The sequence below is a fragment of the Vulpes vulpes genome, chromosome 11 (assembly GCF_048418805.1).
Source record: "Vulpes vulpes isolate BD-2025 chromosome 11, VulVul3, whole genome shotgun sequence".
Classification (NCBI taxonomy): Eukaryota; Metazoa; Chordata; class Mammalia; order Carnivora; family Canidae; genus Vulpes; species Vulpes vulpes.
In genome coordinates, this window is record NC_132790.1 from 25,034,101 (window position 1) to 25,058,714 (window position 24,614).

A 24,614-nucleotide genomic window follows, 5' to 3' on the forward strand; every position below is an offset into this window, starting at 1 on the left:
TGAAGCCCAGCAGGACTCAAGGCCTCAGGGCTCTGGGCAAGCTTCTTGGCCACAGGAAGAGGCCTCCTCTGTGCTTTTCAGACACCAACTATCTAAAGCCCCAGATGGATGAATACGGTTGGTGGGAGAGCATGTGTGACTACCTCTATGTCACAAAAACAGAGGCCTAGGGACGCCTGGGTAACTCAGTGGTTAAGCGCCTGCCTTCAGCTAAGGGGGTGATCCTGGAGTCCCGGGATCGAGTTCCACATCAGGCTCCTTGCTTCTCCCTCTGCCTCTTTCTCTGTGTGTCTCTCATGAATAAATAAATAAAATCTTAAAAAGAAAAAAAAAAAAAAAAAAAGGAGGCCTCAAGTGGGACTGGATCTAGGGGTCAAATTGTCCCCAAGTCAGTGCTGAAGCTGTGTATCTAGCTGACACCTAGACCATTCATTCATTCATTCATTCAGCATTCAACAAGTATAAAGCAACTCCTGGGAACTCTGGCAAGGGGTGTAGGTCTTGTCCTCCTGGCTCTTACAGTCTAGAAAAGGCACAGACATAGGGTCCCTGACCAGAGCAGGCCATCAGAGTGTGGTTGAAAGCAGAGAAGGGAGCGCTGTGTGTAGTCTGAGAAGGCAGCTCAAAGGAAGGAGCTCAAGAGGAAGGATGAAAAAAAAGCCAGCTGTGGAGGAAATTTCTAGTGACTATCAGGCCCAGTAACGGGAGCGTAGGTGGGGCTCTCCCCCTAGCTCCTTTTTCTCTGGGGCTGGAGAGACGCAGGACCCCGAATGTATTTCTCCTCTAGGCAATGGGGACACCCTTCCGCGCCTCCCGGTCACGGGCAGGGGAGGAGAGTTGTCCGCGTGGTGCTCCGAGCAGGGCAGCAGGCTCCGGGCAGCAGAGGGCTCAGGGTCGCCAAGACAGGTCTCCAGGTGGGCAGCACAGGAGCCACTCAGGTACCCACCCGACTAACTCTGCAAATTCTGCGTCTCTGAAAACCCGGCCGCACCTCGCGTGGGGCAGGGGGGTGGCCTCGGTCCCGCCACGCGCGGGTGGGTCTCCAGGCCCCCGCCCGCTGCAAGCGCGGCGCCCCGGGGTCCCGGCGCGGGCGGGAGGGGGCGGCGCCAGGGTCCTTCCAGAGTCCGCCCCGCCCGGGCCGGAGCCGGCCTGGCCGGGAGCTGGGCGCGGCGGGCGGGGCTCCAGGCACGTGGGTGCCGGTGGCGGCGGCGGGACGCGGGCTCGCGCGGCCGAGCGGCGGGCGGGGGCCTGCGGGGATCGGCGGCGGGGAGGTGCGCGGGCGCGCCCCGGGGTCTGGGCGCTGCCCCGTGGGTCCGAGGGGGCCACGGCCCTGAGCGCCGCGAGGGCGCCCCGGGTCCCCGCGCAGGTCCGCCCCCGCGCGCGCCGGGCTCCGGGGCCCCGGGAGTGCGATCGGATCCCCGGTGAGTGGGAGTCGGCGTCCTTGCTGAAGTCTGGGCGTCTGGGTGAGTGCGCGCGCCCCGAGCGGGTCGAGTAGCCGAACCTGCGGGACGTGTTTGTGTGCGAGCTCCGGGGGAGCCCCGAGGCGTGGGACGGCGGCCGGAGACCCGCCAGCCCGCCAGCCCGTCAGCCCGGGGGCGTTCTGGGCGCCCACCCCGCCGGGGCCTCGGAAAGTGGGGGCGGGGCCGGGGCCGGGGCCGGTGGCCTGGAAGGACAGTTAAGCCTCTCTCAGGGGACTTTTAATCTGGAAGGCGGTGCTGTAGGAAGGGTTAGTTTGAATAAACCTCCCCTCCCCAGCTGTCAGTGGCAGGTAGGCCCCCTCCCCGCAGGAGCCGGACCCAAGGGCCAGGCCCAGGGTCTGTGGGGCTGATGGCAAGCTGTTCCTTTGGGCATGGCATCCTCAGCTTCCCTGCGCCTGCAGCCTGAGGTGCCTGCTTTGTTTAGGGCTCTAGGCTGGAATAATGGGGAGCTTTTGAGGACTAGGGTGGGGCCTTGGTAAAGTCTCAGTTATCCGTGTGTGTGGGAATAGTTGGGAAGGAGATTCTTTAAGCAGAACCCACAAAAGCTCCCTGGAGACTCAGACCTGTATTCCAATGCTGCCTTGGCCACTGTGTGACCTCAGCGGAGTCTCAGTGGCCTCATCTGTAAAAGGGGGTTAATAATAATAATATGGAACTTGAGGGTCTGGTGTTGCTGATGTGCGGGTCATATTCAGTACCAGTGTCCTCCTGGGTAGGCTCACTGCTTGGGGATCTGGGTCGGGTCAGTCCCTGGAGGGGACTTCCTGAAACCCATATCTCAACCATTCTCTTCCCCCGGCTAACAAGACCCAGCCTGAACCTGGGAGTCAAGGCTTCCAAGAACTGCTCCTTGCCAACCTCCCCAGCCCCTTCTCCTGCCTGACCCTTCACCCTCTAGTGATGGCATGTAGTTCTGCTACATGGACTAGGCAGTTTCTTGCCTTTAGGCCATTGTGTATTCTATACTCACTGCCTGAAATGCCCTCCTAGACTCATCTTCCTCAGCTGTAGAATTACCCAGCCTTGGGGCCCAGCTCAGATCTCCCCTCATGGGTTGATCCCACAGTTGGGTTGGAGCCTCTTCTGGCTCTCGCAAGTCCCAGTGCTGACAGTCCTGGTTCCACCTTGGACTCTTACGGTCTCAGTCTCCTCCTTCTCTCTCCAGAGGCCTGGGGCCCCCTGGAGGGCAGAAACTGGCGCTCACTCATTTCTCTTTTGCCAGCAGCCTGCACAGGGCTGAGCTGAACTGAGAGACCAGTAGCAGCCCCCATCTCCTGCCCGCCCCCAGCCCCCCTGCCCTCCTGCCCTCCTGCCCCTGGCTTTCCCAGTGAAGGCATGTCTACAGTGGAGCTCCATGTCATCACAAAGAAGAGGAAACTAGAATCCAGCCGTTAAGATAAGTGGCATGGCATTAGAAACGACGAATACCCACCGTTTGCTTCAACGTGGATGGAACTGGGGGGTATTATGCTGAGTGAAGTGAGTCAGTCAGAGAAGGACAAACATTATATGGTTTCACTCATATGAGGAATATAAAAAATAGTGAAAGGGAATAAAGGGGAAAGGAGAGAAAATGAGTGGGAACTATCAGAGAAGGAGACAGAACATGAGAGACTCCTAACTCTGGGAAAGGAACAAGGGGTAGTGGAAGGGGAGGTGGGCAGAGGGTTGGGGTGACTGGGTGACAGGCACTGAGGGGGGCACTTGATGGGATGAGCACTGGGTATTATATGTTGGCAAATTGAACTCCAATAAAAAAATATACAAAAAAAAAAAGAAAGTTTAATAGACGATTAAAAAAAAAAAAAAAGGTAAGTGGCATAGGTTGCCGGAATAGTGTATTCTGGGACACTACAGGACAGGCAGAAAACTTCAAATTTTCCTGAAGGCAATAGGGAGCCATAAAAGGTTTGCGGGACAGGGAAGATTCATGGTCAAAGCAGCATTTCAGAAAGATATTTCTGGCTGCAGGGTGGAGAATGGATTCAGTAGTGCTATACAAGGAGGTCAGATATAGACATCAGAACCATCCAGGCATCACTTACATCTGAGCCCTGATCCCTTGGCCAGACACTTCCCTCATCCCATTTCTCAGATGCTCCTGCCAAGGAATTTGAGGACACTTAGGACTCTTCCTCCCCCAGGGGAACCTGGGAGACCTGCAATTGATCCCATCCCAGCTCTTCCCCAAACTTACTGGGTGATCTTGGGGAAGTTCCTGCTCTGCCAGCCTCTAAAAGAAGGATAGCACCAGTAAGGTCCTATATGGAGAGTATGTGCTTTGGGGGGCCCTGGCAGGGAAGAATTGTCAGTCTCTTCTTCCTGCCTTGGGCTGTCCTGAGGGGTCTAGCCAGAGGAGTTGGAGGATCACAGTGGGTGACCTTTATAAATGGTTGGTAGGCTTGGGCTGTAGAGTGAGGCTATGACCCCTCCATTCCTATCCTTTTCCTGCCCAGGATGCACAGGGTTCCCAGGCTTCTGGAGCCTATAAGGACCAGCTAAATGAGTATGAGAAATCACCAAGGCCTCATGGGTGAGTGCTGTGATTTGGCTTCTTTCCTGGCTGCAGCCCTTAGAGAGGCCACTGTGACCCTCTAGGTGGCAGTTTTGCCATCTGTACATTGGACATGATGATCCTTACCTCTTCAAATGCAGGGTTGCTATGACAATTCTTAAGCCAGTAGTCAGGAAAGGGTGTTATAAGCTGTGGAGTGCAGTGCACAGGGAGAAGTGTGATACTCAGAGACTTAAATGCATTTTGAAGATACTAGAACATGGGTGCAGTAACAAGGGATTGTGCTATTGGAATTTTAACTACTGCTGCCTTCCTCCCCCTGTGTATCCTCTGCAGAGACAGCTTACTAGTAACGGTTTATAAGAGTTTCTCATTTTATCCTCTACCAACCCTATGAGGGAAGAATTATTACCCCCATTTTGCAGATGAGGAAATAGAGGCTCAGAGAGTTTCCTTCCCGAGATCACAGAGCTGAGATGAAAGCTAGGGCTTCTGCCTACCTGAGCCAACATACCTCTCCCCATTCAAGACAGAAACTCCATCTGAGTAAGGCCTGGTCCTCTGGCTTTCAGGCAGAAGGAAGTTTGAATCTTGCCCTGAAAACATGACTTTAGGTCTTGCTTTTGGCGTGATTAACCATTCTACTCACAAGACCAGGGAAGCCCAGCTGATCTGGTGAAGAAAGGTGGAGGCTCTCCTGGTGAAATCATCTCTCTCTCCCTGCACTGTCTTCTGTGGGCCTGGCTGATGCACAGTTGGGGTCCTTTGGGTTCTCAATGCTGGCCTCTCCCAGCCCTCAGATCCTGATGGGGGGAGACTGTCTGTGGGGCCTTCCCTGACCTCTGTGTTCACCCTAGAGGTCAATTGTAAGCCTAGGCCAGCCTGCTTTCTCTCTATGCATATAACCCAGCACAGGTTGAGCACAGATGCCAGGGAGTGTTTGGGAGATGAATGAACGTGTGGGGGTGAATGTATAGTGGAAGATGAGAGCCTTGCTCTGTGGACAGCTACAGTTGGTTCTTGAGCAGGGGAGTTCTGCCGCTCCCCTGTCACAGCATTTCCTAGGCCTAGTATTTCCGGTCCAAGGTGAGTAACTATAGTCCCTGACAAGAGGGCAGGCAGCCTGGGCCCTCCTGGGCAGCTGCTTCCTCCTTGGCCCTCTACCCTGGTACCCCGTCACTGTGTTTACAGTGACAGTAATACTTGGGCCCTGGAACATGGGAGGAGGGCCTCCTTCAAGCTTCTTGGGGTCCACATGACCCTCTCTTCTCCCCCTTACTCAGGAGAGGCTCCTGGCGTTGGTCTGGCTTCCTGTAGAGTGCCCAGTTTGCCCAGCCCCAGCTGTGGGTCGAGGAGTCTTGCTAAAGCTGTGCTGTGGGCCAGCAAGGATGCTCCCCATCTCTCAGAGAATCCAGGTCCAAGAGACCAGTGCCTCTCTCTGGACCATTGGATGTGTAGTCTCTTCCTTGATCTCCCTCCTTTTAGACTCCCCTGTTCTATCTACTTTCCATGTGGCACCATCATTGTCAAGGTCACTATGTCCTTCGCTGCTTAAGCCCTGCCATGGCTCCCCATTGTCCTCAGGATAGAGGCCAAGCTCTTCAACCTGGCATTCAAGCCTTTTCTTGTGAGTCCCTCAGGCCCACACACATTCTGTGCCACCCACCGCTCCATTCCAGCCTCACATGACCCTCTGGTCACATTATCACAACACAGAGTCTTTGCTTTTGCCCTTCCGTCTGCCTTCTATGCCCTCCTCCCTACATTGTCCACCTGACAAACTCCTAATCTTCCATCAAGTTCCAGCTCAAATGACCCCTCCTCTGAACAGCCTCCACAGGCTGGTTAGGAAGGAGTTCCTCTGAGCTCCATGGCTCCTGGGCTTCTCTTGGTTGTGGCTTAATCACCTGAGTGGAATTAGTCCATGTCTGTGTCTTTCTCCCCCTCCAGACTGGAGCTTCTGACCAAGTCTGATCTGAGACTGGGTTTGCAGGGTCTCTCTGAGGTTAGGTCTCTCTGAGGTTAGGACACTGGCAAGTGTTTGCTGAGACTTTATGACTCCTGGGACAGTGGTCTATGGTTATGTTGCTCTGAAAGCCCAGACTCCTGTGGTTCTGAGAATCTCAAAACCAAAGGCTATCAGAAACAGTGAGTAACAGACTTGAAGAAACACTTAGAACTAATGAACTCAGAATTGAGTGATTGGCTTTTCTATTCTCCCTTTGTCCTCCCAAGCTGGACCCTTCCTACTTCTCTCTAGCCCTGCCCACAGCCCTTTCCAGGAGCCTTCCCTGCCTACTCTGACCGTGATTTCTGCCCCTGTGCCTGGTGACCCAGGAGGGCCCCCTGCTAGGAAGGGCTTCTGTGTCTCTTTGCTAAGATAGGAGGACACAGTCCCCACACCAGGATGGAGCCTGATCTGCTAGCTGCATGGAGAACCACCTGCCTCCTTGTCTTACTCATTTCTCAGGAGCTTTCTGGAATAGTGGTGATTCTCCCCGTCTGCTCAGTGAAGAACTTGAAGCTCAGAGAGGGGAACTGACCTGACCAAGATTGCATAGTATGGGTGGTTCTAAGCAGAAGCCTTAACCCAGGGTTCTTTATTCCTGAGCCTGGCTGGAGGCATTTGGCTGTGATAGGTCAGGTCAGGGTGGAGTTCAGGGCACTGTGGTTCTGAACTGGTTCAGCTGAGCAGTGTGTCTCTAGAGCACCGTGCGGGCTGGGCCATGCTGGGTCAGAGGAGGGACAGGTAGTTTGGAGTCCTGCTCTGGGCTGGGGTGAACATAATTAGAATATACTGAATATAATTAGAACAGCAGACTTTGAGTAGGGCCTTTCTCTCCTGATCTGTAACATGGGAGGCCGTCCCATATTCAGATGTTTTCCAGTGCATGGCCCCCAGAGCCAGGGTCCGAGGGTCTCCCAAGAAAGAGAGAGCCTCTGAAAGAGGCTACTGAAGCCAAGGGCCTCCTGGGAGAGGCTGCAGAGGCTTCACATTCACATTGCTACACTTGCTGATAACATCTGAGGTCACCCCTCAGCTATTTCCCCAGACTAGCCATGGTGCTTGTGGTGCAGAAAGCACACTGAGCAAAGCTGGAGCCTTTTGGCCTTCAGCCCTGTGGAGGACATTTGGGTGGGGGCAGAGGATAGCTTCCAAGATCCTCCCGGTTTCCTAGCCAGCCTTGCCTTCTCTACTTCCCTCAAGCCATAGGGATAACTGTCAGTTCCCAAGACAGTCTGTCTCTTGCTCTGGTTTTTGCTCACTCTGGTCCTCTTCTCTTTCTACTCACCTGACTCCTATCTGTCTTCCAAAATCCAGGTCAGGTGTCCCCTCTTCCAGGAAGCCTTCCCTGACCACCCCACTCCCAATTCCCATTAGGGACCCTCTTGGCTGCTTCAACCCTGGTGCCTCTGCTTCCTTCAGCCTTAATCACCCTGACTTGTCATTGCCTGTTCCTGGGTCTTCCCCCATCCTCCCCTACACTCTCTACCTTGACAGTGAGCTCCTTGAGATCATAGAAGGGTCCAACCCACCTTGGAGTCCCCAAGTGTCCTGCATGGGGACAGGCATAGATATGTCAACCTTTGTAAAGGGTGAGTGAATTAAGGAGTATAAGGGGGTCTCATTCCTCCTGGGGGTTCCTGGACTGCCCTCCCTTCTGAGGATGGCCTTCAGGGTGGGAAACTTAATCTATAGTCAGTTTCCTGCCCGTCTTGTCTTCCTGGCATGTTCCCATCCTCCCTGCCTTCCCCACTTGCTGAAGTCATATCTTTTAAAATTATTTCATAAAATGAGTTTAAATCATCTCCTTTAACTCTTTCAACAGCCTTAGGCAGTGCGTACTCTTCTTAGATTGGAAGGAAATTGGAACTCTGGTTGCAGAACTGACTTGTCCAGGTACCACTGCTGGGAATGGCAGAATGGGATTTCCCACCTGCTCCTTGTCCTCCCCTGCCCCTCAGTGGTGTCCAGAGTCCCGGTCTTCTGTTTCTCATCATAGTATCTCACCCCCAGCAGTGGCAGGCTGCAAGGGTTTCCAGAGTGGTGATGGGTCACACTCCCCTGCCAGGCTGGACAGGCCAGCCAGGTAGGCGGGTGAGTAGGTAATACATTCATTCTGGAACTGCCCTAGTAGAAAAGCTGGAATGTTGTCTGGCCACCCTGGAAATTCTGCAGCAGGCCTGGAAACTGCCTCTGCCCCTCCTCTAGGCTTTGAGTTAACTAGCTACAAGGAGAAAGACGCAGGTAGGATAGAGGTAGAGCCAGGTAGAGGGGGCAGATGGTCTGCCCCAAACTCATTGGCGACCTTGGATGAGAACTTGGGTTACCCTTTCTGGCCTTAGTTTGTTTTTGTTTTGAATTGTAAAATGGGTACAGTAACCATCAGGGTTGCTTCACACTGAGAAAATAGCTGGAAGAGCAGATTCTAGTACCTAGGGTTGTAGAACGCTAGGGTGTTCCCTCTGGCAGATAACTGACCAGACAGGGAGAGTCATGGGGCTTAGAGAGGCTGGTCAGAGAGCTTCCTGGAGCCAAGAGTCTGTGCTGTGGAGGGAAAGAGATCAGCACAATTCCTAAAGTCAGACAGATCAAGGTTATTCTGGAATTTGCTAGCTCTGTGACCCTGGAGATATTAGCTTCTCTGAGCTTCTCAGGATCAAATGAGAAGAGGTCTAATAAGGACCTGGTAAAGAGAAGCACTCCGCTCTTGTTATGTATGATACACATGTTAGAAGATAAGGGAGGGTGTCCCTGAGCAAAGATATGACCATGGGAACTGGCTTTACTGTGCTTTACATGGGAAGATGAGGCTGGAGACAGAGAGGGAGAGTTGTCTAGCGGGGTGGTGGGGGTTCGGTCAGCCAGGGCCTTGAATGCCAGGCTCAGGAGCTTGGATGTTAGCCTGAGGGTGTTACAGAGCCATGGAAGGGTTTTGAGCTCAACAGTATATGGTCAGATTTGTGTTTTAGGAAGCCCTGTGACTGCAGCATGAAAGATGGCCCCTAGGGGTGGGGTGAAGGCAAGGAGACAAGTGAGTGGGCTGGTGCAATGGTCTGGAAAGGAAACATAAGCCAGAGGCTTGCATGTTGCTTCCAGCTGGGGCACCAGACTCACTCCCCCATTGTAGGGAAATGAAGCAGATGGAAAAGGAAGGGGATGTCCTTCTTCCCCTCTGATAAGTCTGAGGTTCTGGTGGATGCTGGGACTTGCACATCCAGAGGGGTCCCTGTACCACGTAACCATCCCCTCAATGAAACCTTGTGCCTAGTGCCTATGAGGGCCTTGCAGACAAGACAGAAACCAAGGCCAGAATCCAAAAGGCCCCCACTCCAATCTCGGCTCTGTCCTTGGCTTATGGTGAGGTCTTGTGACAGGGCCTCAGTTTCCATTCTGTCAAGTGGGAGTTTGGTTTCGGTGATTTCTAAAGGCTTTTCTAGGCCCTCTCTAGGATGGTATGTGTGTGTGTGTCTGTGTGTGTGTGCATGCATGCGTACGTGTGCTCATGCTGTGTGTATGGCTATATGTGACTGTGTATGTCTCTGGGTATGTGGGTATGTCCATGCTTGTGTGTGCTCATGTGGGTTTACAACACCTTGGAGGAATGGTCAGAGGTGGGACAGGGGAGAGAGAGGAGTATTCCAGATAGAGGCATAGCTTGAACAAAACTATGTTGGCTTAAGTACTGTTGAGTGTATACCAGGCGAGGAAGGTGTTGACTATTTGCTACTGTAGGGACTGGAACACTGACCAGGATGGAGGGAGGGGCCATTGGACATTCAGCTCAGCTCTGCAGGATGTGGGGAACACCTTCCCCCATAGAGCCACACTCCCGTGAAAGGGGCTGCCTGGGGAAGGAGGCTAGGAACAGCCATCCCTGGGACATGGGAGTTGAGGGTAGACAGCAGGAGGTGTGGGTGGGTAGAGGGCCCTCCTCCTGGGGCGAGCACACACGTGCTTGCCTCTTTTGGACCAAGGTTAGAGCATCGGAGGCAGGACTGGGAGGGCTCTTCCTGGCTGACTTCCTGCGACCAGGAACCGAAGTGCCCATGCTCTTTCCACTTCCCACAGAGCCCACAGCATGGCCTGTCCTGAGAGGTGCTAGAAGCTGGGTACAGCCCCAGGCCAGGGGAGCTGTTTTTCCTGTTTCCTGAATAATTCCCTGCACCCTGATCCAGGCCTGCACATTCATGAGTACGGTACCCAAGCAGGCGCAGAGCATCCTGAGAGCAGGGGCTGGTCAGGTATGGGCCTGTGAGGACGGGGTCTGTGGCCAGGAGGTTCGTACGGCCTCGCCGGTGCACATGTATATGCTGAACCAGGGTTCGATGGAGGGGATCTCCACCCTGCTCCCTCATCCCAGGCTGTGATGATTTCAGGCTTCAGAGCCAGAGAGCCCTGGTGTCAAGCTCCTCTTCAATTCCTAGCAGTGTGACCTTGAACAAAACTACATGGCAGTATCTACTGCGGAGTGAGGGTGGGGGATGAGGCGAAGATGCTGCATGGAAGCTGTTCAGCCCAGGCTTGGCCCCTACAAAGTGAGTGGTTGGGTGTAGGGGGCACAAGGACCAGGAACTCCTGATCCAGACTGACCCATGACCTGAGCCAGGGATGAGCGAGATAAAAGAATGTGCTTGGCTCAGACAGCTGACCCACCTCCAGAATGCCTAGGTCCAGTTCCCCTCCCCCTGGAGGCATTCCCCTGGGCTTTCCAGAGAAGGACAGAACTCTTGAAAGAGAGGCAGTCCAGGTGCCTGTCTAGGGCAAGCCTCAGGTGAGCTGGTCCTCAGGAGGCCACTTAGGGTCAGTAGCAGAGAAATCTGTAAGCATCAGAACAACTCTGGTAGATCCTCAGAGGAATAGTGGAAAGGAGAGCCACTGTCATAAAGCTTAGCCTCCTCTGGTCTCCTATATCCTCTTGTGCTTGCTTGCTTCATTCATTCATGCATTCATTCATTTGTTCCTTCGTTCATTCATTCACTCATTCTCTCGTTGTCATACCTGCTTTGGATCAGGCCTCTTGCTGGATGATTGGGATAGAGAAAAGAATCAAAAGGACCCAACCCTCTAGGAACACCTGGAATATGTTGGGGTAGAGGGTAGAAGGACAGATTCCCAATAGGGTGTGAGGAATGTCTGGGGTGGGAGAGGGGAGAGCTTCAGAAACAAGGTGACATATGAGAAGAGCCTTGGGAGTGGGCAAGATGAGGTACAGTGTGAATGTGTTCTGGAAGGGAAAGGTAGAAAGAACAACATGTGCAAAGACAGGTAAGCCTATTAGGGCCCTCATGAGGCAGGGCCAGCCAGAACTGGGCACAGAGGGGCTGGCAAGTGGTGTTGGACAAAGTTAGGTGGGAGATGGTCTCTAGGGAGGTGGGGGTGAGACCCCAAGGACATTAGGGGTAAGGAGAGGCAGAGGTGAGGGCCAGGGGAAAAGGCTGGGGATTTGACTGTCTTCATAAGCAGGGCCTGGGGGGAGGAAAGGTGTACTCACACGTTGGTGGGCCAGCCAGTGGAGGGAGAGGGCAGGCAGGGTCAGTCTGGACAGGGGCCATGGCAATGGAGTCCCCAGCTGGCCTGGGAGGGTGGAGGCCAGGATGTCTTAAAACAGGTGGAAAGGGCAGCTTCCTCAGTTCATGAGAGACCTAGGGAAGTCTCCACTCCTCTAACCAGCATCAGAGGTTCCACCCTTAGTAATTAGCTAGAAAATCTTTGTGTAAAGATGTTAACTCTGGCTTGGGGTGGGCAGGAGAAGAGGTGGGGGGAGGGTGCTGACCTAGACGAGAGACCTGCCAGGCCTGGGCACCAAGCGCCAGGGCAGCAGTGTGGAGGGGAACTGGGTGTGTGTGTTTCCCTCGCTGGGCAGAGCACCTCATGGGGAAGTTTTAGGGTGCCATCTCTCCAAGGGTGGGGGATTCAGCTCATGCGAGATCTGAGCCTCAGGAGGGCAGGAAATGTCTGACGTCACCTACAGTTCTGTGATAGAGCTGGACACCCCAAGCCAGTATCCCCAAGGTGGAGGGAATATGCCCCCTCCACAGCTCCTCAGTCCCACACTCAGGCCTCCACGTTCCTCCTGTAGCTGTTGGGAGCCGGCAACTCCTAACCCACCTTCCAAAGTGCTGGATCTGATGGTCTCAGCCTTTGTCCTTCCCCACATCCCATGACATGCCTTCAGGGCACCCCATTCTTACCCGTGTCTGACAGTGAGTGGCCCTCTCCCCTACCTGTCCTCCTCCCCATCCCTGAGCCAGGAGATGGCCTGGGCCAGGCATCCTGCCAGCCTCCCTCTCCGGCCCCTCCCCCACCCAAACTCCCTCTGTGCCAGTTGCTCTGAACTCCGTCCCTAACCCTTCCAGATATCTCCCCACTTGACATCCCCAGGCCTGGCGCCAGCTTGGGCCTCAGCGTCACTCCCCTGGTCCACCGCACTCACCTGCTGTACAGCCTCTAGTGGAGACCTTCTGTCGCTATTCCCCCCCACCCCAACTGGTGGCCTGAGAGAGCTTTCCGAAGATTTCAGGAAAAGGCCACATCTGGGCTGAGCCTTATAACTCATACCAGCACAGTGTACCTACTGTGTGCCAGGCACTGCACCAAACACTCTGCATAAATGACCCAACCCTCACAGCAGTTGTATGCTGTAGGTTCTATTAATCATCTCATTTTACAGGTGAGGAAACAAAGGTGGTCTGGCTCCAGAAGCCTGGTTCTTAATCGCTAGAGTTTGTTGTGCTGAAGGATAGAAAGTTGTAGTTCCAACAGGTAGAGACAAGGGCTGTGAATGGATTCCAGGTTGAGGGGTGTTAGGTGTATTCCAGAAGCCACAGGTCACTGAGGATGGGGCCCGTGAGGCTGACAGAGGCTGGGTTGTGAAAACCTCCAGTACCAAACTGAGGAGGAGCAGGGTTTTCTCCTGAAAAGAGGCAGGAGCCACAGAGGGTTTCAAGCAAAGGAATGATTTTGTCTTTACAAAGGCCCCTCTGGATTGGGGCACACTGAGCCTAGAGGCAGGGAGGCTGATGCAGTGGCTCCAGCAGCAAGGTAGAGGCAACACTGGGCTCCATGGAGCAGTGGTGGGATACAGGAAATGCTTTAATGCTGGATCCTGAGTCCTGGCTCTGGGCAAGAGGGGTCCTAACAGCTCGGCCCTGCCTCCTCACCTTGGATCAGCCCTGGCTCCTTGGAGACGAACTTAACTCTTTGGGAGGGAGGTGCATGCTCCCTTCCTCCCAGTTGCACCTTGGCTGACAACAGGAAAGAGAGAAGGTTCTGGGATTGGGGGATGGGGAGAGAAGGGAAACTGAGGGATCTATGTGTCTCTGAGCCCCCTAATCTCAACCTTGGGGACCCTGAAGTATTGCTGGGAGGCCAGGCTTGGCAGGAAACTCATGGTCTAAGAGAGTGGTTGTTACTGGAATCCCCGAGTCCCAGCCTCTCAGGACCTCAGGTTCCAAGACGAAGAGAATTGTACAACCCCAGATTCCTAGGATGGGGAGGACTCCCACGTCATCTGCCCTCTCTGTCCTCCCAGATACATCCACACACAGGACACAAGCCTTTCTGCAGACTACCAGAAGAGCCACTTGCATACCCCCCAAATAGGGAGTTCATTACATCCTTCCTATAGCCCCTTCCACCCCTTGTGGGGTGGAATTGAATAGGAGTCACAGCCATCACTAGCTATGTGACTTTGGCCAAATTATTTGAATGGTCTGTGTCTTAGACTTTTCAGTGGAAAACCAGGCATGAGAATCTGGTTTCCAGATGCATGTTGTAAGACTGGAGGGAAATGGCATTCTGTAGGGACACGTGAGTGGCTCAGTGGTTGGCTCAGGTGATGATCCCAGGGTCCTGGGATTGAGTCCCACATCAGGCTCGCCTCAAGGAGCCTGCTTCTCCCTCTGCCCATGTCTCTGCCCCCCTCTCTCTCTCTGTGTCTCTCATGAATAAATAAATCTTCAAAAAAAAGGAAAATAACATTTTATAAAGCATACATAGTAGTAGGGTTTGAAAAATACCAGCTCCCTTTGCCCCTTCCTGCTGTTAGAAAGTTACTCTTTGTGTTTGTCACAAACCTGCTTACCTGCTGTGATTTCTAACTGGCCCCTGGGACCTGTGGGCACATCTTTGCCCTCCAGACTGGGATGTCTGTCCCCTGCCTTCCAGCTGAGAGAGAGCTCTCACTGGTCACATTGATGGGGGTAAGGAGAAGAGGAAGGTGGACAACCAATGGTCCAGGTGCTCACTCTCTGGGAAGTCAGCCCCATGGGTGTGTTATACCCACTAGGGACAAGGTAAAACACCATCAGGATAGTGGTGGCGTGTGAAGAAAACCTGCATAGGCCTAGGGGAAGCTGAATTTGTCCCAGAAAAATAAGTACACTTCTGCTCCCATTTCCACCTCCACTCCAGACTTCCCTGGACTCTTCAGGAGGGTCACTGTCCCATCTGGTAGCCTCCCAGGGAGCAGACTGCTATTTACAAATGCAGAAAGTACCAGAATATAGGAGTACCTACAAACTATTTGCTGAGAGGTGAATAAATGACAAAAGGGGAAGACCCTTGGAAATACTCCCTCAAATACCAAAATACAAGGCATGGGACCAGAGCCTCTCCAGAGAGTGGAAAGATGAGCTAAAGGAAAGAACTTTTCTTTTTTTTTTTTTTTTTTTAGAGTAAGAGAGAGGGCTCAGGGGCAGAGGGAGAGGGAGAGAGAGAATCTTAAGCAGGCTCCATGCCCGACATAGAGCCTGACTTGGGAGCTCAATCTTACAACCCTGAGATCATGACTAGAAATCAAAAGTCTGATGCTTAACCAGCTGAGCCACCCAGGTGCCACTAGAGGAAAGAACTTTCTAATGCCTCCAGGAAGATAGGGGCTGCCTACTGACCAGCAATGCTTCAGCAGGCAGTGGGCACTGGATGTGAGGTAGAGCCAGCCATCCTTAAAGACCCCTTTCTGTGAATCTGAGATGACACCACTCTGGGCCCCCAGATCCTCAGATTCGAGAGCTCAGGATCCTTGATCTAGAACGCTGTGCTCCTGAAGGTTCTAGAGCAGGATCACCAAATGTTTTTGTTTCTTAAAGGCCAGATGGTAGCTGTTCTAGGCTTTGGGGAACATACGGTCTTTGTCACAACTATTCAATGCTTCATAAATAGATGGGTATGATTGTGTTCTAGTCAAGCTTTTTTTTACAGAAACAGATGGGTGGGCTGCATCTGGCCCTCAGGATGTGGTTTGCCCACACCTTGTTCTGAAGTTGCATGGATCTCATGCATTCTCGAAGTCCCTGGGTTCCAAGGTTCCAGGCCCTCTGGGTCCAGAGAGAGAGCCAGGTCAGATGGCTACAAAAGTGTTGCATGTGGTTGGGTGGATCTTAACCAGGGAATCTGTGCGTGCATGGGGTACCTCATGGCACCCTCCCGAGTCAGGTGAGTGTGTCAGGCCTCCCCGCCGCCGAGCGCTGGTCATGACCCTTATGGCTCTTCTCCCCACCCCGCCCTTCCCTCCAGGGCGATGGCCACAGGCCTGGACCACTGGAACAGCACCATCAATGACACCTGGGACGGGGATGAGCTAGGCTACAAGTGCCGTTTCAATGAGGACTTCAAGTACGTGCTGCTGCCCGTGTCCTACGGCGTGGTGTGTGTGCTGGGGCTGTGTCTGAACGCCGTGGCGCTCTACATCTTCCTGTGCCGCCTCAAGACCTGGAACGCGTCCACCACCTACATGTTCCACCTGGCCGTGTCCGATGCGCTGTACGCGGCCTCCCTGCCGCTGCTGGTCTACTACTACTCCCGCGGCGACCACTGGCCCTTCAGCATGGTGCTGTGCAAGCTGGTGCGCTTCCTCTTCTACACCAACCTTTACTGCAGCATCCTCTTCCTCACGTGCATCAGCGTGCACCGGTGCCTGGGCGTCCTGCGCCCGCTGCGCTCTCTGCGCTGGGGCCGGGCCCGCTACGCCCGCCGGGTGGCGGCCGCCGTGTGGGTGCTGGTGCTGGCTTGCCAGTCCCCCGTGCTCTACTTTGTCACCACCAGCGTGCGGGGCAGCCGCATCACCTGCCACGACACCTCTGCACCCGAGCTCTTCAGCCAGTTTGTGGCCTACAGCTCCGTCATGCTGGGCCTGCTCTTCGCGGTGCCCTTCGCCATCATCCTGGTGTGCTACGTGCTGATGGCTCGGCGGCTGCTGAAGCCGGCCTACGGGGCGTCGGGAGGCCTGCCGCGGGCCAAGCGCAAGTCGGTGCGCACCATTGCCGTGGTGCTGGCCGTCTTCGCCCTCTGCTTCCTGCCCTTCCACGTCACCCGCACCCTCTACTACTCCTTCCGCTCGCTGGACCTCAGCTGCCACGCCCTCAACGCCGTCAACATGGCTTACAAGATCACCCGGCCACTGGCCAGCGCCAACAGTTGCCTGGACCCGGTGCTCTACTTCCTGGCTGGCCAGAGGCTCGTGCGCTTTGCCCGAGATGCCAAGCCGCCCACAGACCCCACCCCTACTGCCCCGGCTCGCCGCAGGCGGGGCCTGCACAGGTTGGACAGAACTGATGTCAAGAGGATAAAAGATGTGTCCACCAGCAGTGAGGATTCTAGGCGGACAGAGTCCACCCCAGCTGGTGGGGAGAGCACTAAGGACATCCGGCTGTAGGACCCGAACCCCTCAGGCCTGTGCAAGTTTATCTGGTGGGAGTGGGGCTGTAGGGACTAGGACTTCTTCAGATGGGCTAGCCTCCCTGGATACGGCCCGTTAGTGACTCATGCCTGATGGTCAAGGGAGCCCTGACCTCGATGCTCTGTCATTTGGCAGATGTTCTCTGTGGCCCAGAGATTTCAACAGTCCCTATGACGCCAGTCACAATGTGTGTGTGTGAGCTGGGGAACAAGGTTTCAAGAAAGGCAACGGTAAGGGGCCAGTGCTGCCCCTGGCCTGACTCCCACAGGCTGTGCCTGCCAGGTATCTAGCCTGATCCAGTCAAATGGAGAAACAGGCCCAGAGAGGAAAGTGACTTACCAAGGTCACATAGTCTAGGCCTGAGCTGCCTAGGAGGGGCAGGGTTGTGGGTTGACCAAAGGACCCTGGTAAGGAGCCAGGGCAGAGCCAGAGCTTCCTACAGAGGGCTCTGGGGCAGGTGTGGATGCCACAATGGACACACCTCTGAGAGAGGAAGGTAATGTCAGGGAACCACTGTCATAGACCCATCTGGAGGCTTCCCTGGGCTAGGAGCCAGTTTCAGGCTATAACTTCTACTGAAGTTGCTGTTGCTGCGTTGTGCCCTATTGTGTGGTTTGAGCATGAGGATGCAGACTAAGGAGCTCTTGCTGCCCACACTGGGGTCCTTTCTCCAACCTGTGCTTTTCTGCCACCTGCCTTCCCACTAGTTGCCTCAGTGCTAGTCTCACGTCAAGGATCCCCTCTCCAGACTCCAGGTCATCCCTCACTTTAAAGCTAACTGACTTTTATGCCTGGCTTTACTGGGTGCAGACAGGAGGCAGATGGGGTCCTGTCCTTGGGATGCCCCAGTTTGGGACTTAATGGCTATGGCCAGTCATGTGCTGGTAAATGTTAAACCATCTAACTGGCTCTCCAGGGCATGAGGGGGACCCCTTATCTGTAGCATTGCCAATTGCCATGGTGCAAATACTCCTGCCTTGGCCGATTTCAGACTACTAATGTGATGTCAGCCTCCTTGCGAAATTCCTGAAAATTTAACAGTTGGCTCTTGCAAGCAGGTCTGAGATGCTCCAGCACACCACTAGATAATGCTGAGTGGCTGGGGCTGGGGACCAGGGGGTCAGGGAGGCTTCCTGGAGCAGGGGACACTCCTGAGCTGTAGCTTCTGAGCAAAGCAGTTCATCAGAGAAGAACATCCAGGTGCAGGGTGTGTCCCGGGCAAAGATATGGGGGCAGGAAAGCAGGGTATGCAGGATCTGGAAGCAGGCTGGGCAGCTGGCACCCAGGCTCAAGGCAGGAATGAGGCTACAGTGGGTCGAGAGGGTACCAAGTCAGGGCTCCCTCCTTGCCTTTACCTGAGGTTTCCTTTGCACTGGGCCTTAGTATAGGAGAGATTCACTTCTCTTTCTGCCCCATCCTCTGTTACAGCATAATAGTTGGTGCTCAGGCCAGGTCAAGCTCAGGGTGAGGAAGATCTTTCTCACCTGTGACAGATTCTGGGTCCAGCCAGGACCACTGCGGAGATTTGTAGAGCTCGGCTGGACAGGGCCCAGCTCAGCCTTAGGGCAGGAGTTGGGCAAACCTGAAGGGCTTCACTTTTAATTTCAAATGTAAAGACTCACTCCCTCTCCCTCTGGGAGATTCCTTGCCCTATGAAAGAATATTCTTTTCTCCCCGCAAATGCTGCCTGCCTCTTATAACTTCTTTACCCTTCCCACTCTACTTTGTCAGAATGGAGTACCCCCCCGCCAAGGGTAGCTTCACAGTTCCTTCTTACAACAGGGACCCATCACAAGCCATGACCCAGAAAAATTACCCCGCATTGTGCAATGTGGGCGACCTGTTCAAAGTAGTGTGAAAGGCTTACCTCCCACATTCTAGGTTCTATACTTCTGTTAATGTAACCACAGTCCCTATGAGCTTTTTTTGTGACTATCTTTTACAGACTGTCCTTGAGCCTTTCCTGCAGGCTCAAGCTTATCTCTTTCTTACCAGCTGCTGCTCAGGCTGGATCCCATCCTAGTTTATAGGAACCCAGGTAAGATTACACCCTAGAGTCTAAATGCTGGGCTCAGATTCCCTTAGCCCTGGTTAGGCCCAGAGGCAGGAGGTTATACATCTTGATTTGGGGGGCTCCGGAGTGTGCATCTGTGGTTAGGGGTAGGGCTATGGTCATCACAGGCCCAAGTTCCCTTAGTTCCCATCCCTTTCATGTCCTGCCTGCCTGCCGCCCCCCCAGCAGCTGCCCTGGAGACCCTGAGAACCCAGGGCCCTACAGCACATGGAGCCAACACTATGGCCTGGCCCCAGGAAGCCTTCCTTGAACCAGCCACCTGCACTTTTCTAAGGACAAAGGATCTAGAGGAAAGGAGGGCCTTAACCACCATCTAATCCAGGGTTAGACACTGGCGGGGGTAGGGAAGAGGGTCCCACCCCTGGCCCCCAGTCAGACCGCCTGACCCCTTGAAGTGGCCACCTGGCCTTGCTGCTCAATGCCCAGGCCATCCACCTAGCAGGTGAGGTTCCTGATCCTCCTGCCTTGGGCTATTTTCAGCCCAAGTAAGAGCAGGATTTTCCACTCTCAAACCCAGACCATTGTCCAGTAGTGACGTGAGGGGACCTGCCTGCTCTCAAAATATCTCCTCTTACTCATTAGGCCTCCCTGGTCCCTCCCAGCCACCCCTCCTCCTTGCCCTGACATCACTTCCTGGGGCTGTTGACTCTTGAAGGCCGCTTGAAAGGGCATAGCCACCTGACAGGGACCCCAGGGATTATCCAGGCCCAGCTGTAGACTCAAGAGGGCCTTGCCCAAGGTCACTCTGCAGGTCAGCATGGTGCCTGGATGTGTGCCAGGGGCTCAGGCTGGCCCTGCTGCTCTGCTCCCTTTAGTTCAGGTCGGTGCCTTTGTGGGATTCCTGCTTTCACCCCCCACTGCCCCAGCTCTTCCCATCCTGGTGGTTGGAGCTGTTGGATAGAGCTGTGGCACTGAGGTCAGGGGCAGAGGAGAAGAGGGGGGGGGGCAGTGGGGTGAGGTGGGGAGGAAAGGCCTGCTGTCCAGCTTGCAGCAACTATTCTCGGTGAGCTCTGTGTATCCAGGACAGGGGCCCTGGCACATGGGGCAGGGTGGGAGGGTATCTCTGCTGTGGATGGCATGCGTCCCAGGTCCCAGGAGGGAGGTCAGACCCCCAAAGCTACCCTTCTGCCACCACCATTGTTATGGCAGATTTGGGCTTTTCTGTTTAGAGTCAAGCTCATGAGGAAGGATACACATGCATTACCCCATGTCCCAGGCAGCATGCCAGACCCTCTCATCTCTATTATTTATTCTTCCCACAACTGTGTGAAATAGACACATTATCCTCATTTAGCAGATGAGGGCACAGGCTCTGAGAAGTGAAGACTTGCTCCAAGTTATACGGGCAGTAAGAGGGTGAGTCAGGATTGAATCCAGGCCCATCAGATGCCCACATTAGTTCCCTTTCCAGTAACCCATGCCACTTGCTGGGCAGGAGGGTCTGTAAGCAACCCTTCGGGTGACTCAAAATGAAAAGCGTGGTGTAGTGGGGATGGGGTTAAGAGCACAGATTTGATGCCCATACCCCCTCTGTTTGAGCGTTGTCTCCATTTCCTCCAGCCGAGGTACCTTGGGCAGATTACTGAGTCTTGCAGGGCCTCGGTTTTCTCATTTCCAAAAGGACACACTACCACCCATGTGGGGCATTGGGTCAGTACACACAAAACACTTAGAACAGTACCTGGCACATGGTAGGCGTTTACATGGCAGGCTCTGTGCCAAGGTGATACAGAGGCAAACTGGCTGCACCCTGCCCTTATGGAGTCGACATAATGCAGTATATAACCACACTAGGATACATTATTTGAAGGAAAGGAATGTCCAGCCAGTGAGCAACAGTGGGCCTCCTGGGACGAAGGCTTCCCCAGGATATAGGAGGAGGTAAGGAGGTCTACCCTGGGATAAGGTGTGGGGCTACCCTCTGCCCTGCGTGGCACTGGGTGGCCTTCAGGCCCATGGACCTGTGTTTGCTTACAGAACCTTGTCCCTGTGCCAGGCTGTGAGAGGGCAGCAGGGAGAAGCAAGAGGAGGAGGATGAGGGGAAAGGAAGGATGCCCTTGATAACAAGCTTCTATAGCCAGCCCCTATGGACCAGCAGGCTCCCACTCACCCATAGCAAAAGGCTTAACCATTTCTCCCTGATGGTCTCCATCATAGGGTGCTGCAACTACTTCTTCATTCAACCAAGAGCCTGAGACCCAGGGTGGCAGGACTGGCTGGGAGCTGGGCCAGAGCAGCCAATGAATGGGCAATTTTTGCTGTGTGACCTGAGGCCAGCTGCCTGCCCTCTCTGGGCCACTCTCTGGAGCTTGGGGCCCTTGCCTCCCACTTCCCACTTCTTGCCTCAGTTAGGGCCTCAGCTACCTAGATCTTCAGCAAAGGCACAACTAACAGTTGCTCCCCCAGGCACTTCCCAGACTCCCTGGGCTCTCCGTTCTGAGGACTAGAGTTGGCAGCAGTTCTCCCCTGGCATCAAGTGACAGAGAGGTAAAGCAACTCCATTGGCACCCCACGGTGGGTTGGAGTGCAGCTGATCCAACGTCTGATGCCCCTGCCTTTTGCAGGGCAGAGGGTGGAGTCTAGCCCGGAGTGCCCCAACTGCAGCAAATGTGTTTGTCTTTCCAAGCGGCATGCACTGGCGGGGGGTGGAGATGAACCCCAGAAGCCTAGCTCTCATCCTCTTCTGCCCTGTGCACCATGTGACTTGCTGAATGCCTTCACCTCTCTGAGCCTCAGTTTCCCTATCTGCTGTGGGGTGTGGCTCTGCCCAGCCACTCTTCCTCTGGTATGGCTTCCTGAGCTTGCCTCTTTCTTGGCTCCAGCTCAGCCAGGTGTCCAGTCTTAGTCCTGTCCCAGCCAGGAACAATGGGCTGGGCTGGGCCAGTCACTCCTGGCCCCAGACTCAGTCCCCAGGGGCTCACCCTGGACTATTTTCAGCCCTGGGAGATGGAGTCAGAAAAGGATTTTCCACTCCCAGCACAATGGCTGCCCTAGACCATTGTCCAGCTGTGACAGGAGATCCGCCTACCCCAAAATATCTTCCATGCCCCTACTGTGTGGGCCTCCCTCTCCTGTTCCTCACCTCCCCACCTGGACATGGCTTCTTGGGGCTGTTAACTCCTGAAGGCTGTTGTGGTTTCATGTAAGCCCCCTGGAAGACATGACCAGCTGGAATCAGTTTTCTCTCCTGGCAGGGACCCCAGGAATCCTTTGACTATTTAGAGGGACGAGAGGCCCAGAGAGAGCAGCACCTTGCCCAAGGTCACACAGCAGTCAGTGTGGACACTAGATGTGAGGCCAGGGCTTCCTGTCTCCTCCGGCTGCCTCTGCTGCCCTCATCAGCTGTGCCTTCTGAGAGCTCGCCCTGGGGGGGGCCCCTATGGGCATGCCAGAGAGAGGCCCAAGGGACATGAAGTGGCAGGGAGATAGCTTGGAAACCTGGAGCACTCTATTCAGCCCTGTTTTTTTGTTTTTTGTTTTTTGTTTTTTGTTTTTAACCAAATGTGGCTTTAGTGGTCACAAAACCACTCTGGGGAAAGAAGGAGGTTGGGGTGCACAAGGAGGCTGAGGCAGGAGGAGCAGTGTTGTGGCCCCTCTCAACCATCACCGGCTCTGTGACCACAAGTTCAGTTTCTTTGTCTGTAAAATGGAACGGCTAATACTTCTTTTTCCAGTTTACTGAACAGTAAGAATGCGGCAAGGCACAAACCTCACTGTTTTATCTTCCTCCTACCAGTACTGCCTGCTGCATGTCTAATTTCCCTTTCCCATCCATAAATTGTTTATTTGGCAAACTCCAAATCTTTGAGTCACTTGTGAGTAACAAAGTTCACTCCGGCTTAGGGTTCCGATGCCAATGACATGAATGCCCACCCCTTCCTCTTTCCTGGGGCTGGGAGGACCCTCCTCACCCCTTCTTTGGGGCCCTCTCTCCTCCCAGTGTTGGGCAAGGCGGGGAGGAGGGAAGGGACCGGTGTATCTTCCCCAGGACTGGCCACAGCCCTTTTTTTGCTGTCCTTGCTTCTCTAGCCGGGATGGTGTGACCCTCATCGCCCCCTGCACATGGAGCCCTCCCAATACCAGCCCACAGCTTTGTACAAGATCCTCTTCATTCACCCAGCCTGTGCGTGCCCCATCTTTCTTGCTGAGACTCTAACTCCTCCACCCCTGTCTCCTGAGTGACTTGCCTAGAGCACCCCTCCCCTGGCTTGGTTGGGAATTCACAACAGCAGGGATGTTTTTGAGGTCATTGAACCCAGTGTGCAGCTTGTAGGATCAGCACGGGGGGGGGGGGGTGGGGGGGGGTGGTGGGGGTGGTGGTGGGGGTGGGGGGGGGTGGTAGAAGGTTGGGGTAATAAACTCTGAGAAGGTGTCTGACCCCAGTGGTTTTCAGGTCTTTTGAAAGTGGGGTATTTTACCCCTGCGTATCCTTGGATCGATGTCCTGGAGCCAAATTCCAAATCAGCAGCCACATGAAAAGTCCCACCTTGTTGTGGGATTAAACTATTAGGCCAGCCTTTGTGACCAGAGCAATTGCAAAATGTGGGGGAGGAAATTCAAAGCCTACTGCATGGGTCACCATGTGGCCTGGGCTAATGTGTGCGTGCGTGTGCATGCGTGCGTGCGTGTATGTGCGTGTTTATGTCTGTGTTGAGTTGTCACATCTGTGTTCCAAGGAGACTGCTGAGGGGGAAGGGCAGTCCCCACAGACACGGAGCAGATACCTGGAGACAGAAGGGCTTTGAGTGGGTGGCCAGCCTGGAGGAAGCAAAGGGAAGAGAGGCTGCCAGGAGGTCCAGCTAATGGAAGGAGATGGGCTTAGGGATGGCAGGAAGAGATGGGGAGTGGGGCGAGGGCCCGGTGTGGGCGTGCTTCATGGCCCAATTCATTTAAGCTCTCTATTCTTAATTTCCTACTAAATCCCGGCCTGCCAGCTCTGTGGATCCTTTCTACTCCCCTCATGCCTCATTCTCCTTCCTTTTCCCCAGCTCCTCTCCCTCCATACTCCTCATTTTCCTCCTCTTTTTGCTCCTCGGTCCCAGAATTCCTGGGAACAAAGGGAAGCCAACAGGGACAGTTCAGAGCATCAGACCCAGGCCTTCAGCTGGAGCAGCGGCTCACCTCCCTTCCCCACCTCCCTTCCCCACCTCCCTTCCCGGGCTGTGCGTCTACAGCACTAGGTCCCCGGTTCGCGGACGCTGCCCTGCTGCCCCCTGGTGGCCAGAGTGGCTGCAGCCGCAGGAACGGGGACTGAGGTCCACACCTCCGCCTGCGGGGTGATGAAAGAAAAATGATCCTGCTGGCAGCCAGGGTGCTGGAGAGTGCCAGGTGGGGGTAGGACGGAGAATTGAAACGGAGAAAACACAGTTTGCAAAACATATTGTGACTTGCAAAACAGTAATAGAGCTTCATCAAGCCATGATGCCCACCTCAGACGATCTAAGCTCACCCTTAAACACCTGTGTACTTAGACTCACAGGTTCCAGAAGAATACAAACTGATCTAATAGTAACACTCCTCGAGGACTCCTGTGCTCTCAACATGGGATTGCTGACTGCTCCAACAACTCCCTGTTCTGCAAATTCTGACCAATCTCTGCCAAAGGCCCTCCCTTGACTACCTCCAGCAACATCCCCCCACACACAATCCCATAAGCACCCTTCTCTAACTCCTTGCTTTAGAGACACCCCCAGGGGTCCTCCAGTGTGAGGTCTTTGCTGCAGCAGATGATAAGCCCAGGCTTGTTGGCTTCAGGTGTGTTCCTGGTGGAGCAGGCTGCCCTCAGTGACAAGAGATTCCTGGGTGAGGTGACATGTCAGCTCCCCACTCCAGCCTGCCCACCCCCATGGGCTCTCAGGGACTGC

General features: G+C 54.4%; 1 protein-coding gene across 3 annotated transcripts; it reads left to right on the top strand.

Annotated features, from left to right (window-relative positions):
• The first annotated feature begins 568 nt into the window (after positions 1–568).
• On the top strand, positions 569–23,127 carry P2RY2 (purinergic receptor P2Y2). Of its 3 annotated transcripts, none has more exons than XM_072727358.1 (3): positions 569–938; positions 15,515–23,044; positions 23,093–23,127. In XM_072727358.1, the coding sequence occupies exon 2, from the start codon at positions 15,519–15,521 to the stop codon at positions 16,650–16,652; it is 1,134 nt and encodes a 377-aa protein (XP_072583459.1). In that variant the 5' UTR covers positions 569–938; positions 15,515–15,518; the 3' UTR covers positions 16,653–23,044; positions 23,093–23,127. The 3 variants fall into 3 exon arrangements, with proteins under 3 accessions (XP_072583459.1, XP_072583460.1, XP_072583458.1); XM_072727359.1 differs by lacking the exon at positions 569–938 and adding an exon at positions 1,230–1,421; XM_072727357.1 differs by lacking the exon at positions 569–938 and adding an exon at positions 1,243–1,463.
• The last annotated feature ends 1,487 nt before the right edge of the window (positions 23,128–24,614 follow it).